This window comes from Leptodactylus fuscus, chromosome 5 (genome assembly GCF_031893055.1).
Source record: "Leptodactylus fuscus isolate aLepFus1 chromosome 5, aLepFus1.hap2, whole genome shotgun sequence".
NCBI lineage: Eukaryota > Metazoa > Chordata > Amphibia > Anura > Leptodactylidae > Leptodactylus > Leptodactylus fuscus.
The window spans coordinates 93,370,809-93,384,957 of NC_134269.1; the positions used below are offsets into that span (position 1 = coordinate 93,370,809).

The 14,149-nt window shown below is 42.4% G+C and overlaps 1 protein-coding gene across 3 annotated transcripts; it reads left to right on the forward strand.

Moving 5' to 3' along the window:
• The first annotated feature begins 472 nt into the window (after window positions 1-472).
• On the forward strand, window positions 473-12,230 carry ADPGK (ADP dependent glucokinase). 3 transcript variants are annotated; one of them, XM_075273703.1, is made up of 7 exons: window positions 473-1,022; window positions 3,462-3,687; window positions 6,637-6,699; window positions 7,915-8,035; window positions 8,113-8,309; window positions 9,118-9,216; window positions 10,388-12,230. In XM_075273703.1, the coding sequence occupies exons 1-7, from the start codon at window positions 784-786 to the stop codon at window positions 10,955-10,957; spliced, it is 1,515 nt and encodes a 504-aa protein (XP_075129804.1). In that variant the 5' UTR covers window positions 473-783; the 3' UTR covers window positions 10,958-12,230. The 3 variants fall into 3 exon arrangements, with proteins under 3 accessions (XP_075129804.1, XP_075129805.1, XP_075129806.1); XM_075273704.1 differs by having other exon boundaries at window positions 10,415-12,230; XM_075273705.1 differs by having other exon boundaries at window positions 10,418-12,230.
• The last annotated feature ends 1,919 nt before the right edge of the window (window positions 12,231-14,149 follow it).

The following is a 14,149-nucleotide window of genomic DNA, read 5'->3' on the forward strand; positions in this document are numbered from 1 at the left end:
TATGGGTGGCTCCAAGAAGAGAAAAGCAAGTAGACAAGCTGGGACTTGTAGTTTCACAACAGCTGGAATGTCCTAGAAGATGCAGATTATCCAGTGACCTGGGCTCTTGTCCCCTAGTGTCTACAGCACATCTTGTTATTGGAGTCCCCGCTGACACAGCACAAGCCTCTACATCTCATTTTATTGCCGCAGGAGTCTCCAGGGAAATGGCGACGAGGCAGCACACAGTGGCCTAGTGTTAGCCGTACGGCGAGCGATACAGTGCGCTTAGTGATTCGTGTACAGCTGGTGACGTGGACTGTGCTGCTCGGAGTCGTGCGTGTCAAGCCTCGTTTCTGCCCACCATGGAAGTCAAACCCCTCAGGTGACCTTCTGGAGTTATTGATTGGAAGATGAGCGCGACCTCTTCGTTTCCGTCAGACTTACGCACTTCTCTATTCACAGACGCAAGTTACGCTAAGCAGATGTTAGTAAGGCTGGAGCTGTAGTGGCGGTGATCGGAAGTGAAACTCTAGCCGGTCCGGGCTGGATGGGATCCTTCATAGCTTCATTCATTCATAGTTGAGGATTCTCTCCCCAGGGCCTCCTGTCTGTCACTTGTGGGAATCACATAGTGAGTGGGTTATTGATTTGGAGACATTGGAGTAAGTGGCAGATGTGATTCCCCAGCTCCTGTATAGCTCCGTCTAATGGGGTTGTAAGGCTTGATGGACACAGGGTTACTTGTCAGTGCTCTGGGCTGCATTCCTCATCCATCCATTAGATAGATCTTCCACTTCATACATGACCAGTATGTGGGCCAGAGCTCTTTGTGTGGGCCTGCTGGCCTTTACTGTGGGGCTGATTCATCATCTCCAGCCTGACATCCCTGAGGCTGCCCTGGAATACCTCTCCTCCTCCCTGCAGAGTCTGTCCTCCAGGGAGACCACCTCAAGGAGCCCATCATTTGAAGAAGCCTTGTCTGCTGCCTGGGACCAGCTGATCACAGCACCCAGCAGGCACTGGGGGAAGGTGGCAGTAGGGTGAGTCTATCTTGTCAATGCTTACATATTATGGATACTATATGGAATAGCCATACTCGCCATGGAGCTGTATTTATTATTATGGGTTAGATGAGTGCCAGGATTAAGGGAGGATTCGATTCTTCAAGCTGTTTTCTATTGACGCCCATGAAAGTACTGACCTGATGTGCCCTAACTGGTTCCTGAAGTTTACAGGAAATTATCCACCCCTGATCTAAATAGGAATCTTTCCCATTTCATAAGGGACACGGGATATCTGTCTGATCAATGGGGTCCAGAAGAACAGGCATCCATGAGTTCTCAATGACAGTGGAGCAGTGGTGTGCATTCTGCATGTGCAGAAATAGGTTTATTCTATATGCTACATACATTATATATAAATTCAACGAGGTGGAGAGTCAACTAATAAAGTCAGGCTTTCCTCACCTTCAAATAGCCCATGCGGTTTTCATTGACCTCTTTTCTGTAATACTGGCTCTGGTGCCATTGTGATGTGCCTAATGTCAATTAAACCACAGGAGGCATAGAGAGTTTATCTTGGAATATACAGTAAATTATTTTATCACACATTGCAGAAACTAAACCACTAGGAGGGGATTATTGTGATACTTATCCGTTTCTTTATAACATGCTAGGGTTGGTCTGTGCCACATAACCCTACAATAGTGCACCAGGGTTAGCAGGGCTACCAGTAGTCATGGGATTATGTTAAAATTTGACATTGACTGAATGGAACCTGTGGGTTTGTTGAACTACAACAGCCTGGAAATTGACAAATAACTTTAGTTATGGGTTGCAAGAGAAATGATCAAACAGTTAAATATTGAGAAAGTAAAATTAGGGAACTAAGAGGTCAGCATCACCAACTGATCTTGTAGATTGTCCTAGAAGCGATGTTGTCTGGCAGACACGACTCCTCCTGTCAGCCTTGCTCAGCTTGGTGTAACATTGTATATATAAAAAAAATCATAAATTGTAATGGTAGCCAAGATGTTATGGCGGTATGCAGCTTCAGACCCCTTCTATGAAGGATTGCCCAATTAATATTTACTTAAAGTGGAAGGTTACTCTGAATGTTTTAACCTTAGTGCAGTACTGACTGTATATATGACTGCTGTGTATAAGTATATACTCTGATGGTGTAAAAGTGCACTCAGTTTTTTTGTTTTTTCTTTTTTGGCTGTCCCATTGATTTGAATTGGTGAATCTCCTCTGATGCTCAGACTAAAGTAATGTATGCCGCCATTTTCTTTGCATGGACTGAGAACCAGTGCAGAAAAAAAATCACTTGTGAAAAGCCCTATTTAATTACATGGACAGTATTCAATGCAAGACTTGTCCAAGCTACACAGTTGCAGTACTCACAAGTGAGCATTGCCTGTGTAAAGCCAGTCTTATGCTCAGTTCAGATCTACATTCGGTATTCCGCTCTCACAGTACAACATTATAAGCGCTGCTGTGAAGAACGGCGTTCCTAACTGATTGTCAGAAACGCCCTTCTAACGGTGAAGAGCTACGGTACCGGCACTGATAGCTCTTCACCGGGGGCACAGATCGTGAAAGCCGACAGTGTGCTGAATTCAGCGCACTGTTGTCTTTCCAGCGGCATATAAAACTGCATGTGCCCAAATCCATGAAAGGTCCTCTTTAAATAGTGCCCCTTATTAATAATACCCCCCTTATATTAATAATGCTCCTATATACCCCCCCCCCCCCCCCCCCGGTATTAATGATATGCAGTATATATATAAGGACTATTAGGGGCATTATTAATACAAGGGAGGGTAATGCCCCCAATAGCCCTCATATAAATAACTCCTGTTAATAAAGTGTCGTCATCACATCGCGCCTCCCACACAGAGAAGCAGACGTGTTGTCTGTCTTCTCTGTGTCTAACAGCTGCACAATTAGTATTAAATAGATCGGTGTCTTGCAGACGCCGATCTATTTAATAGCGCAGCCTGGGGCATCACTATCAGGGGAGGCATGTAGTAATGGTCTGGAGCAAATCACCAAACAACCAAGCTGCTGACTCCTCGCCGCCGGTACGCGGATTGGTGTAACATGCCCCGCGGCCCGGTACTGGTCCGCGGACCAGCGGTTGTGGACCCCTGGTGTAGAGAGCCAAAGCAGACAACTCTGCACACTGTGTAGTGTCCATGCTGGGGTACTGTCATTCAGTGTTCACTCAAGTGAATGACATCTGAACTGCAGTGTACCAAACTGTTGACTTCTAGCTCCTAACAATGTGCTGATCTTGGTTGAAAGGAGTCAGGCCCCATCGATCTGATATTAGTAACCAATCTTAAGGACAGGCCATCAACCTCATCCCTTTTGTGGCTGGAAAACCCCTTTAATAAGTGTTCCATAGTGCTTGTATAACTTTTCATTTGCAGCAGTATGGCAGGTGTGAGTTACTGTAATTCTCTGTCTTTACAGTGTGAATGCATGTGTTGATGTGGTAGTCTCCGGAGTAAGTCTCCTGCAAGCTCTAGGACTGAACCCCAAGTCTGGAGGAGATCACACGGTCCTCACCTCACAAGAGGAGCTGGCTGCCACATTCCTACATTACATGCAGCGAGGTGCAGCAGCTGAACGTTTCTATAGTGATGCAGATAGCTTTCAGCATATCTCACAAACTGCTACACAGAACCCAGATGCCAAGGTAAATCCATAGATCAGCGTATCACATGTGTGCTGTTTCTTCTTTTTTTTTTTTTTTCTGATGTTCAGATGGTGGTTTGAATGAAGCATCAGGTCAAGCAGGTCCATCTATGCTATGCTGGATCCATGTTATAGTGCACTAGTAATCTGCCAGTCCTGTGTCGTTTTTGTCCCTAAATTTAGAACCCTTCATAACTAAAATGCGATGTAAAGTGGTGTAAACTTCCCCTTTCCGTAGTAGCGCGTTGTAACTTACTTAAAAAGGTCCTTATGCCGCAATTATTATATCTCCTTCATAATTCTCCAGTGTGGATACCAATGCAATACTTTAGGAACATTCATAGTATTTTTAGGGAATTAATTTGGCAGAAGAAGGGAGCACGCATCAGTCTAGAGGCACTACAGTGGGACAAGACGGAGGGGAGCTTGGCGGTTCCGAATGCCTGGATTTACTTTTTGGCGGTGCAATTGCAGCAGCTTCAGGGATGGAGACTTCTGTTGGGCTTGGTGAGATTGGGCTATCTATGTGTGTAAGATACCCCTTACGCTGGGTTCACATCAGCGCTGGAACTCCGTTTTCAGGTTTCCGTCTTCTGCATGCAGAAGACGGAAACCTGTCATGCCGAGTCCGGCCGTGAGCGCCAGTAGGCATTTTATGCGCTCCACGGCGAAACCGTTTTTTTTTAACACAGTACTGCATGTCCGACTCTTTGTCTGGTTTAAAAAAAATGGTTTCGCCGCAGAGTGCACCGGCTCACCGGCGCACACGGCCGGAGACTTTTCAAGCCCATTCAAATGAGTGGGATTGAAACATGCCGGCAGGTTTTCGTCTCCTGCCCCTGTTTTGTGCAGGAAACCTGCAGAACGGAGACCCGAGCGCAGATGTGAACGAGCCCTTAGGCTTGGTTCACACATGCTTAAGTGATCACTCTGTTTGGATTCAGTTTGAGACTAAAAACGGACTGATGCACATACTGATTGTATACTGACACCTTTTTATGCTGATAGAAAACGCTGTCCGTCTAAAATGTGTCAGTTTTACTTTAGTTATTTTTTTCTTTTAATCTAGGAGAAGACTTGACTAGAGGACAGATAAGGGCATTAAAAGTAGAAAATTGTAAACAGAGTAGAGATAAGGACATAAGGACATTTATTATATGTTCTTATCTCTACTCTATTTACAATTTTCTACTTTTAATGCCCTTATCTGTCCTCAAGTCTTCACCAAAATTAAAAGAAAAAAATATCTAAACTAAACTGACACATTTTAAACAGACAGCGTTTGCTATCAGCATAAAAAGGTGTCGGTATACAATCAGTGTGTGCATCAGTCCGTTTTTAGTCTCGAACTGAATTCAAACGGACTGATCACATAAGCATGTGTGAACCAAGCCTTACGCTAGGTTCACACTAGCGTTCGTCAGTCCGTTCTCAGCTTATATGCAGAAGACGGAAAGCTGTCAGACCGGGTCCAGCCGTGAGCGGCGGTGAGCGTTTTATGCTCTCCGTCACGAAACCGGTTTTTTTAAACCGGACACCGAGTATTGCATGTCCGACTCTGTGTCTGATTTTAAAAAACCGGTTTCGTGGCGGAGAGTATAAAACGCTCACCGCCACTCACAGCCGGGCATCTTTCAAACCCATTCAAATGAATGGGTATGAAAGAGTCCTGCAGGTTTCTGTCTCCTGCTCAGTTTTGTGCAGGAAACGGAAACCTGCAGAACGGAGACTGGGCGCAGATGTGAACAAGCCCTTAGACTGTTCCGGTTGCTGTTTTGGAGGCTGGTCCCCTACCGACTGCTTGTTCTCAACCCCCACGTTAACCTTCTTATACAAGATATGGGATAGGGGAAGAACCTGTTAGGTACTTGTGGCTTTACTACATTTACTCCTCTGTGGCATAATAATCATTTACTGTGCTAATGGGCTTTGAGGGGTGGGGGGATAAGGGTGTCCTGTCCCTTAGTCATATCTTAGATAACGGGATATTTAAGACCTTTGCCAACCTTCAGAGTGATTTCTGTATACCCCAGGTGTGGTTTTATCAGTATCTCCAGCTTCGTCATGCCTTCCATGCCTAGAGTAGACGCACCCCCCCTAATAGTTGAACTACACTACAAAATACTCTTACGGGATCTGTTACTAAGGGAATGATATCTGCACTGTACCGACAGTTATTATTGGCCTACTGAATTCAGCGCACTGTTGGCTTTCTGGCGGTATATAAAACCGCATGTGCCCCAACTCATGAAAGGTCCTCTTTAAAGGAGTTGTTCAAGACTCCAAGTGTTATGGATACTGATGACGTATTAACAGGATCAATCATTAGTATCTGATAGGTGGGGATCTGACACTCAGTCCCTGCACCAATTAACACATTTATCTGCCCCCAGGTACTAGACGCTGTGTACATGGTGTACTGCCATAAGCAACTCTCCTCCTATTCAGGTGAATGAGAGTAGAGCTGCCTTTCCCCTGGGCCACCACTACAGATGTACAATGTAATGGTGGTGTCAGGAAACTGCAGCTCTTCTCCCAATTTGTTTATCTGTTCAGCCATTGCAAAGATATAAGTCCTTATTGTGCTGATGCAAATAGGAGCATAACAGCTATGTGAACACTAACACTGTGGTTTCTCTGGGGATGGGATCCCTATTGACTTAATTTACACTTAGTTGGCTTAGGTTACGTTTTTGTAGTTGAATATTGCTTATCAAGTCACAACCTTAAAAGCTAAGCCATCTTCTTAGACAAGGTGCAAAATGTGTCTAAAACAGTTCATAAATCTAATGCAAGGCATGTACAGTATATCACTTGTTATTGTACAGATTGCTGAAGAATTCTGATGCATTTTCATTAGTAATTTTGTCATTGTGTCTATTTAGCCATGATAAAATGTATTTTTTTCTAACCTAAAATATATAATCCATTTATCTTTTCTATTGTTTAGCACTTTGTCGGTGGAAATGCTGCTCTTATCGCTCAGAGATTGGCCAGTCACCCAGAAACAGAGGTAAAATTTCTCTTCCTTAGGACTTAGCCTACACTGTCACAACTTTAAGATTATGTTAGAACGGGGCCACACTGTGGCTCAGTGGTTAGCACTGCAGGGCTGGAGTCCTGGTGTTCAAATCCTGTCAAGGGCAAAAAACCATCTGCAAGGAGTTTGTATGTTCTCCCCGTGTTTGCTTGGATTTCCATCCCATATTCCAAAAAGACACACTGATAGGGGAAAAAAAAATGTACATTGTGAGCTCTATGTGGGCGCTCAATCTACATAAAAAAAAAAAAAAAAAAGATTATGTTAGAACAATATTCACTTATTGACCAAAGAATAACACACTCAGATAGAAATGTTGTGTTGCGGCAAAACTTGGCATGCAGTTATATCTCCGGCAAATATGTAAATGGTTACTGGTCTGGTTAAACTCTGGGTCTGTCACTGAGTAGAACTACCTCGACCTCTCAGCAGAGTTACAAAAGTTACAAGTCATACAAGTGATATTGTTTTTCTACTCAGATGTCTGCAGATTAGACTGATCTTTGAATGAGACAGGCTTCCTTTAGAGAGATTCTGTGATCAGTATTGATCCGTCAACGCTGCTATTAGTGCTAGCTAGGAGACCTGTCTACATGTACATAAACCGAAAATCTGAATGCAGCATTACAGCAAGTTCCTTAATACTGAAGTGTCCTGCAGTGAGCATACCACAACCCTTCTGCTCTAAGTAATGATTGTAGAGGGTTCCTAGATGGATGCCACAGTTGTCACTCAGAAGTAGAACGGATGGGTTGTGTTGCTTTGTTTTTAACTGCTGAAAGAAGAGGGCACTTGTGTATTAGGGAAAGCCAAGAGTGCACTTGCTGTACAAACTCATGCCAGATTAAAACTTCCTTTAGGTATAATGTACTAAACATTTGGCAGTAGCTAGGTCTGTCTGGGGGATGGGAGGGAGAGGGCTGCATACAATCATACTATAAATGATCCAGACTATTGGGATAACTGTCTGATTACTGGGGGTATGACTGCTAAACCCCCAAATGCTCACAAGAATAGGGGTCTGAAAGTAGCCCTTGCGAATACAGCAGTGGTACACTTAAAGGCGATCTCCCATAGTCCTATGGACTTGAAGGACTGAACCCTTTCTTAGAATCAGACACTTATATTCTGTGAGAAAAGCCCTTTTAATGTTTTTTTGTTTTAAACAAATCTATAAATTTACTGCAGGTTCTTCTTTGTGGCCCGATAGGCCCTAAACTTCATGAACTACTAGATGATCGGATCTTGGTGCCTCCAGGCTCATTACAAGAACAGGATGAATATCATCTAATCTTGGAATACAAAGCTGGTAAGAAAGTGTATATGTGTATATATGATGCACATGTAAGATAAGCACAATCTTCCATTAAATTAATGTTGTTTCAGGTGAACAATGGGCTTCAGCTCGTGCTCCAGCTGCCAGTCGGTTCATTTTTTCCCATGACTTGTCCAATGGCGCCATGACATCATTGGAGGTTTTGCTTTCAAGCCTGGAGGACTTCCAACCAAAGTTATTGGTTCTTTCTGGATTGCATATGATGGAGGGATTAAGTCAGGAAAAAAGAGCCAGTCGTTTACATGAGGTAAGAAAATAGCTTTCATGTGCCTCTCTCCCTACTTCACATCTAGCTCTACCCTTTCCTTAAAGAATAAGGGGAAAATGACAAGAAACTATTCAGCTAAAGCCCCATGTTGTGGAAAAGTTGTTGCATATTTTGGTAGAGTTTTTTGAGTCCAACCCCAGAGTGGCTACAGAAGGAATGGGAAATACAAGGGGAACACTTACACTCCTCCCTTGTGATCAATCCACGTGTGGCTTTGGCTCAAAAAAACACAGCAAGATCTGCAACAACAAAAAACAGCTTTTCTGTAACATGGGGCCTTAGCCAGTAAGGGTTTTTGGCCACAAATCAGAATCTGATCTGTGGAGTCAGACACCTAGGCCTTGCGAAGATCCACTAATTTGTCTGTCTTTGGGCACCAGAAGCTAAATGGTGGATTGCTCCATTGCAGCAATAAGAAAAGCTGGGTGTCAGACCTCCACAGATGAGCAAGCAAGAGATTGTGTACCAGGGAGCCTTGATCGGGTCCCATTTTACCATATCCACATTAATCATTTTATTTTGAACCAGGAGTTGGTAACCTTTTCAGAATCACATTCAACCCAAAATAGGCGCTGCCTGTGACACCACAGCCATGGTTTTACAATATATGTTTTTAGCAAACTCCATTTTGGTAGTTTCCAATGATAAAGTGTTGGATCCTGCATTATATACTTTGTAGGAAGTGTCAGGAGACATGACAGGTCCTCTTTAATGGCCAGCTAAGAGGTTAATGAACTTTCTGCGCATACTGACCACCAACTGTATTTGTCTTTGGAACAACCTTTAGGCTGCCAATGCTTTGTCAGATGTACCTTCAGATATCCTTATACATTTGGAGTTGGCAAGTATGACAGATGGCGACTTGATGAGAGGAATCATCTACCAGGTAACCAATGAGATTGGAAAAAAACGGATTAATGTTTGAGGGATGTGTAGTTATACAAAATAGTATATGTCATAAAAGACCCTAAAGTGAACCTGTAACATGTAAAATGCAGTCTGATCTGCAGGCAGCGTGTCGTAGAGCAGGAGGAACAGGGCAGATTGAGATATATATCATTTGTTTATCTATATCTCTGCTCTTTCTATTCTCAGAAGTTAAGGGGGCGTTCTTTAGCTGTGACTTACAGTTTCTTTGTGTGCACAATCTTAAGGAGGGCTGCCAATATGTAGGAAGGAGTGCCCACTTAACTTCACAGCCTAGGAAGAGCAGATATTTAAGACATATAGTACACGTTATACTAAACCTATTCCCAATAAACAATATATAAAATTGCTCAGCTTTTCCTATACAATGCATTTTCAAGTTTGCTTTAAACAGATGTGTATCCTGGCAGACACATAGATATCTTATTTCTCCTGAACCAAAAGCATAAATTATCATTGCTAAAGTCTTCCTATATGTTGTGTAAAGGTATTTGAGCCCTTTGTAACCCCTGTGGGGGCTTCAACAAACTTTCCATTTGGCCGGGGATCCAGTCTCTGTTCGGGTCACCAGTGTTCCTGACCTTTGGCTCACCCGTCAGTAACATAACCAATCAGTAGCAGAGCAGTGACACTCTGGTCACATGGAGCATTGCTGCTCAGCCAATGACTGGGTGACATGTTCATGTGTGGCCAGAATGCCAATAAAGATTGAGACCCTAAACCTTTGTAGGGCATTTAAAAAAAAAAAAAAAAAGTTTTAGACTAATGCCCCATGTTGCCGAAACACAGTGCTTTTTTTGAGTCAGGAGTGGCTTGAAAATATAAAGGAGTCTCTTAGACATTTCCCTTCTGTTAAAGCTACCCCTGACTTTCCCTCAAAAGAAAAACAAAACACAGTAAAATCATTAGGATAAGTTTCAACCTACTCTAACATTTTGGTCAAATCTTCCTATGTATTGGTATTTGTCTATAAAGGAGAATTTTGTTCGTTCTGACATTGGTTGTGGAGAGTGGTTTTGCACCAGGTCTCTTCTATTTAATAGGACACATACATGTTTATCTTCTGCTTGGGTGTATGGGATGATTTTGCATAAATATGTGGGGAAGGGGTGTCACCTTTTTATAACAAGTTCCTATCTGTGTGTTCTCTTGGTCAGCAGGTCTTCCCTCTGATTAGTTCTCTTGGACTCAATGAACAAGAGCTATTGTTTCTGACCCAGTCAGCAGATGGTCCTCATTCCACCGTGCCTGCATGGTCCGGAGTTCCAGATGTTGGGATCGTGAGTGATATCTTGTTCTGGATTCTTCAGGGTTCTGGTAGTGAAGGCTCTGGTCTTACCAGAGTGCACTTTCACACACTGGCCTATCATATCATTGCCACCATTGATGGCTTTTGGGGAAACCAGATTGCTGCAGTAGCTGCAGGTGCTCGGATTGCAGGAGCTCAGGCATGTGCAAGTGAAACCATCGACCCTTCACGAGTAATGCTTAAAAGTCCATTAGAATTCTCTACATCACAGACAGAGACTGGTTCTACCGCTAAGATCACTGCTAAGGAACCAGTAGCAGTATGGAGAAAAGGAGGAGTGACCTTTCATTTCACACCTGTCCTGATCTGCAAGGATCCAACTAGAACAGTAGGATTGGGAGATGCCATATCAGCAGAGGGGTTGTTGTTTTCTGAGTCCAAAACCCAATAAGGAAACAACTCTGTGCTACAGGAACCCAGGTGACATATGCTGCTGTCAACGTCAAGGCAACTTTAAACACCCTGGTGCTGTCAGATTCTGTTCGATACGGTTTTATCCTTGTTACTTACCTATAAGGGGTCTGGAAATCCAAATCCCTTATATGCTGGTTGCGATATTAGCAAATGTTACAAATTGATTAATATGTAATTTATTCTGTAATGATTTTGCATTCCAAACCTTAAAGAGGAATTTCACCCAAGATGTGAAATTGAATACACATTAGTGTGTAAGAAGTTAAAACATACCCAACTTTTCAACAAACTTTGAATAAATCAGTACTACGGTGTATATACATGAGGAAAAACACTATTTTTGGTCATTGTATGACTTGTATTCTCCATTTTATAGCAGTTTCTCCTCTGTATTCTCTCATTTTCATTTGTCTCAAAGCTGCTGGCTGGAAACTGGCTGCTATCAGGGCTGTGGAGTCAGCAGGTCAAGCCAATGAATACTCTGTTTTTTCACACTCCAACTCCTTCATAAATCCATGACAGTCATGGTTAGACAGGGGTAGTAAAGCTCCTCGACTTCATAAAAAAGCTAGTGAGTGAAGTCCTATGAATGTAAATATGCAGAAAACTATATCTAATTAATTATACAATACCAATTAATGTAGAATATAATTAAAAACAATCACTTCATTTTGAAATCTGAGTTGGTACCTTTTTCCGACTCCACAGCCCTGGCTGCTATAATGTCTGTTATATACTGCACACAGGGAGTAGAGGAGAATCTGCTTCCTAACTCTCTCTCTTATTCAGAAGCAACAGCAGGATCATGAAGGGCATTCTAAGGAAGTGCTAACCTGTATTAATGTGAATAAAGCACTTGGAGTGTAATACAAACTTCATATTCTCTCCATCAGCCTCTCTGTCTTTGTCTCTCCTCTCTTACTCAGGCACTTATTTCATAGGATTAAATCTACTGCAGTTTCTTGTATTCACCTGTAATAGTGATCTATGCAAAGTTTGTTGAAAAGTCAGGGATCACTTAAAGCAGTAGCCAAAGTTTGGTCATTTTGTTACACTGACTCAGAGGCATTTTTTTCTTTCTGTTTTTATTGCAATGCCCATATTTTAATATGCAGGACCAGAAAATGTCACGTGAAATTAGGAATAAGAAGCATTCTTGAGTTCGCGTGAACATATATAATTTTTTTTTTCCTTTAAAAATCTTGTTCTACACAGAGCTATGTTATAGCTATGAAAGCAACTTTGTGACTGTTTCAGAGGGCCATAATAGAGGTTCAGTGGCATCATAGAGTGATGCATCCATAGTGTGGACCCTAAAATTAGGCCAAGTAAAACCAGCTTTACCCTTTTGTACACAAAGTACTGCTGAGCAGGTTGCTGGTTTGGGGTCATACCGTTGAGTTATAGGTTTGGTTGCACTCCTAGATTTTTTTTTCCAAATGTATATTGTGCAGACTTACTATATACAATAGCATAGGTTTTGACCCATCTTCCCATTAACTTTTGTGATTAAGAAATTTACATTTTGGTTTATTTAAAAAAAAAATTCCAACTTCTCAAATGTCAACCAAAATTATTTCTTGCATATATCTGACCCATCGCTACTGTATATAATAGATAGCTCAATTGTATGGCCCAAATGCTCTGGGGTTTCTACTGTATGTTATATAATTCAGTATACCCCAAATGCCTTTGTTGTTGTTCAATTTTGCACTTTTGCAGCAAACATGAGATTATCGCAGTTCGCCATTAAAACGATTTAACAGTGACCACTATTAACCCATTAACTGCCATGATCCCCAATTAGGGATCGGGTACTTTAACCCGCCTACAAACGCTATCTGTCATTGAGGAATAGAATCAGGACATTCACGTGCTTCAGCAGGATGTCGCCCGTGATAGGAAACCTAAACTCATCACGTGCATGCATTGCCTTGTGCAGATGAGGTCATTTTCACGGTGCAGTTCCCGTATTATTGGAAAAAAAAAAAAAAAAAAGGCAGTTAAAGGGGTTTTATTATTTCAGGTTTTCAGATCAGTTCAGAAGTGTTTTCATTGTTTGTACATAAATTGTAGTTATCTTTGAATTTACTTACAAGGATAATAAAAAGACTGCTCAAGAAATGTATCTAGCTGTTATCAGAGATCAGCAAGTGAGAGCAATTTGCAGAGCAAGAAAGAGAATATAGGTGGCCGGGAACCTTCCAGTAGAGCTAGATAAAGAGGAGGTCTGTGACCTAGGCAACAAGCTGTAAACCCTAAGGAGACATAGTGACGGCTCGTTCACATCTGCGTCGCCCTCTCCGTACTTCAGGTTTCCGTTTCCTGCCTAAAACACAGGCAGGATACGGAAACCTGCAGGAGTCTCTCACCCATTCATTTGAATGGGTGAGAGAGATGTCCGGCCGTGAGCGGCGGTGAGCGTTTTAGGCTCTCCGCCGCGAAACCGGGTTTTATAATCCGGACACAGAGTCGGACATGCAGTACTCTGTGTCCGGATAAAAAAAATCCGGTTTCGTGGCGGAGAGCCTAAAACGCTCACCGCCGCTCACGGCCGGACCCGGTCTGTGGTTTCCGTCTTCTGGCATGCAGAAGACGGAAACCACAGAACGGACAGGAGAACGCCAGTGTGAACCTAGCATGAGCGGTATCTGGAAAACTGAGCGAGATAGATAATTTAACTGAAGTGTTTTACCCAGTACATTGCTTTAACTTTGATCCTGGAGATGGAAATCCCTCTTCAAACATTACAGTTTTATCAATTAAGTCTTAATATAATTTATATAATATAAAGGCATTAGGAAAATTAATAAGGGAGTCAAAATGTGTTTCTTCCATTAGATTAGGATCACTCTGTGTCCTGACAGTCATATGCAGGCACTTAGTCTCACAACTCTAGATGTCTAGTCTAGCCTTAGCACAAATCCTACAGTACACGGTGGAGCCGTTGCAATTTTTATAGTTCTCTATCTCTGGGATATTGACGAAAGAACATTGTGATATTAAATTGTTGTTTTACCATTTGCTGTGTATTATACACTCCACCTTACCTCTTGGGTTTACACACATCCATCTCTGAATCTCTGGTGAATTTTATTGGGACCAAAAATATTTATGCCTTTTCTGTATTGTGTTGAACTTTTTATTGTGGTGGGCCTAGCTATCTGAC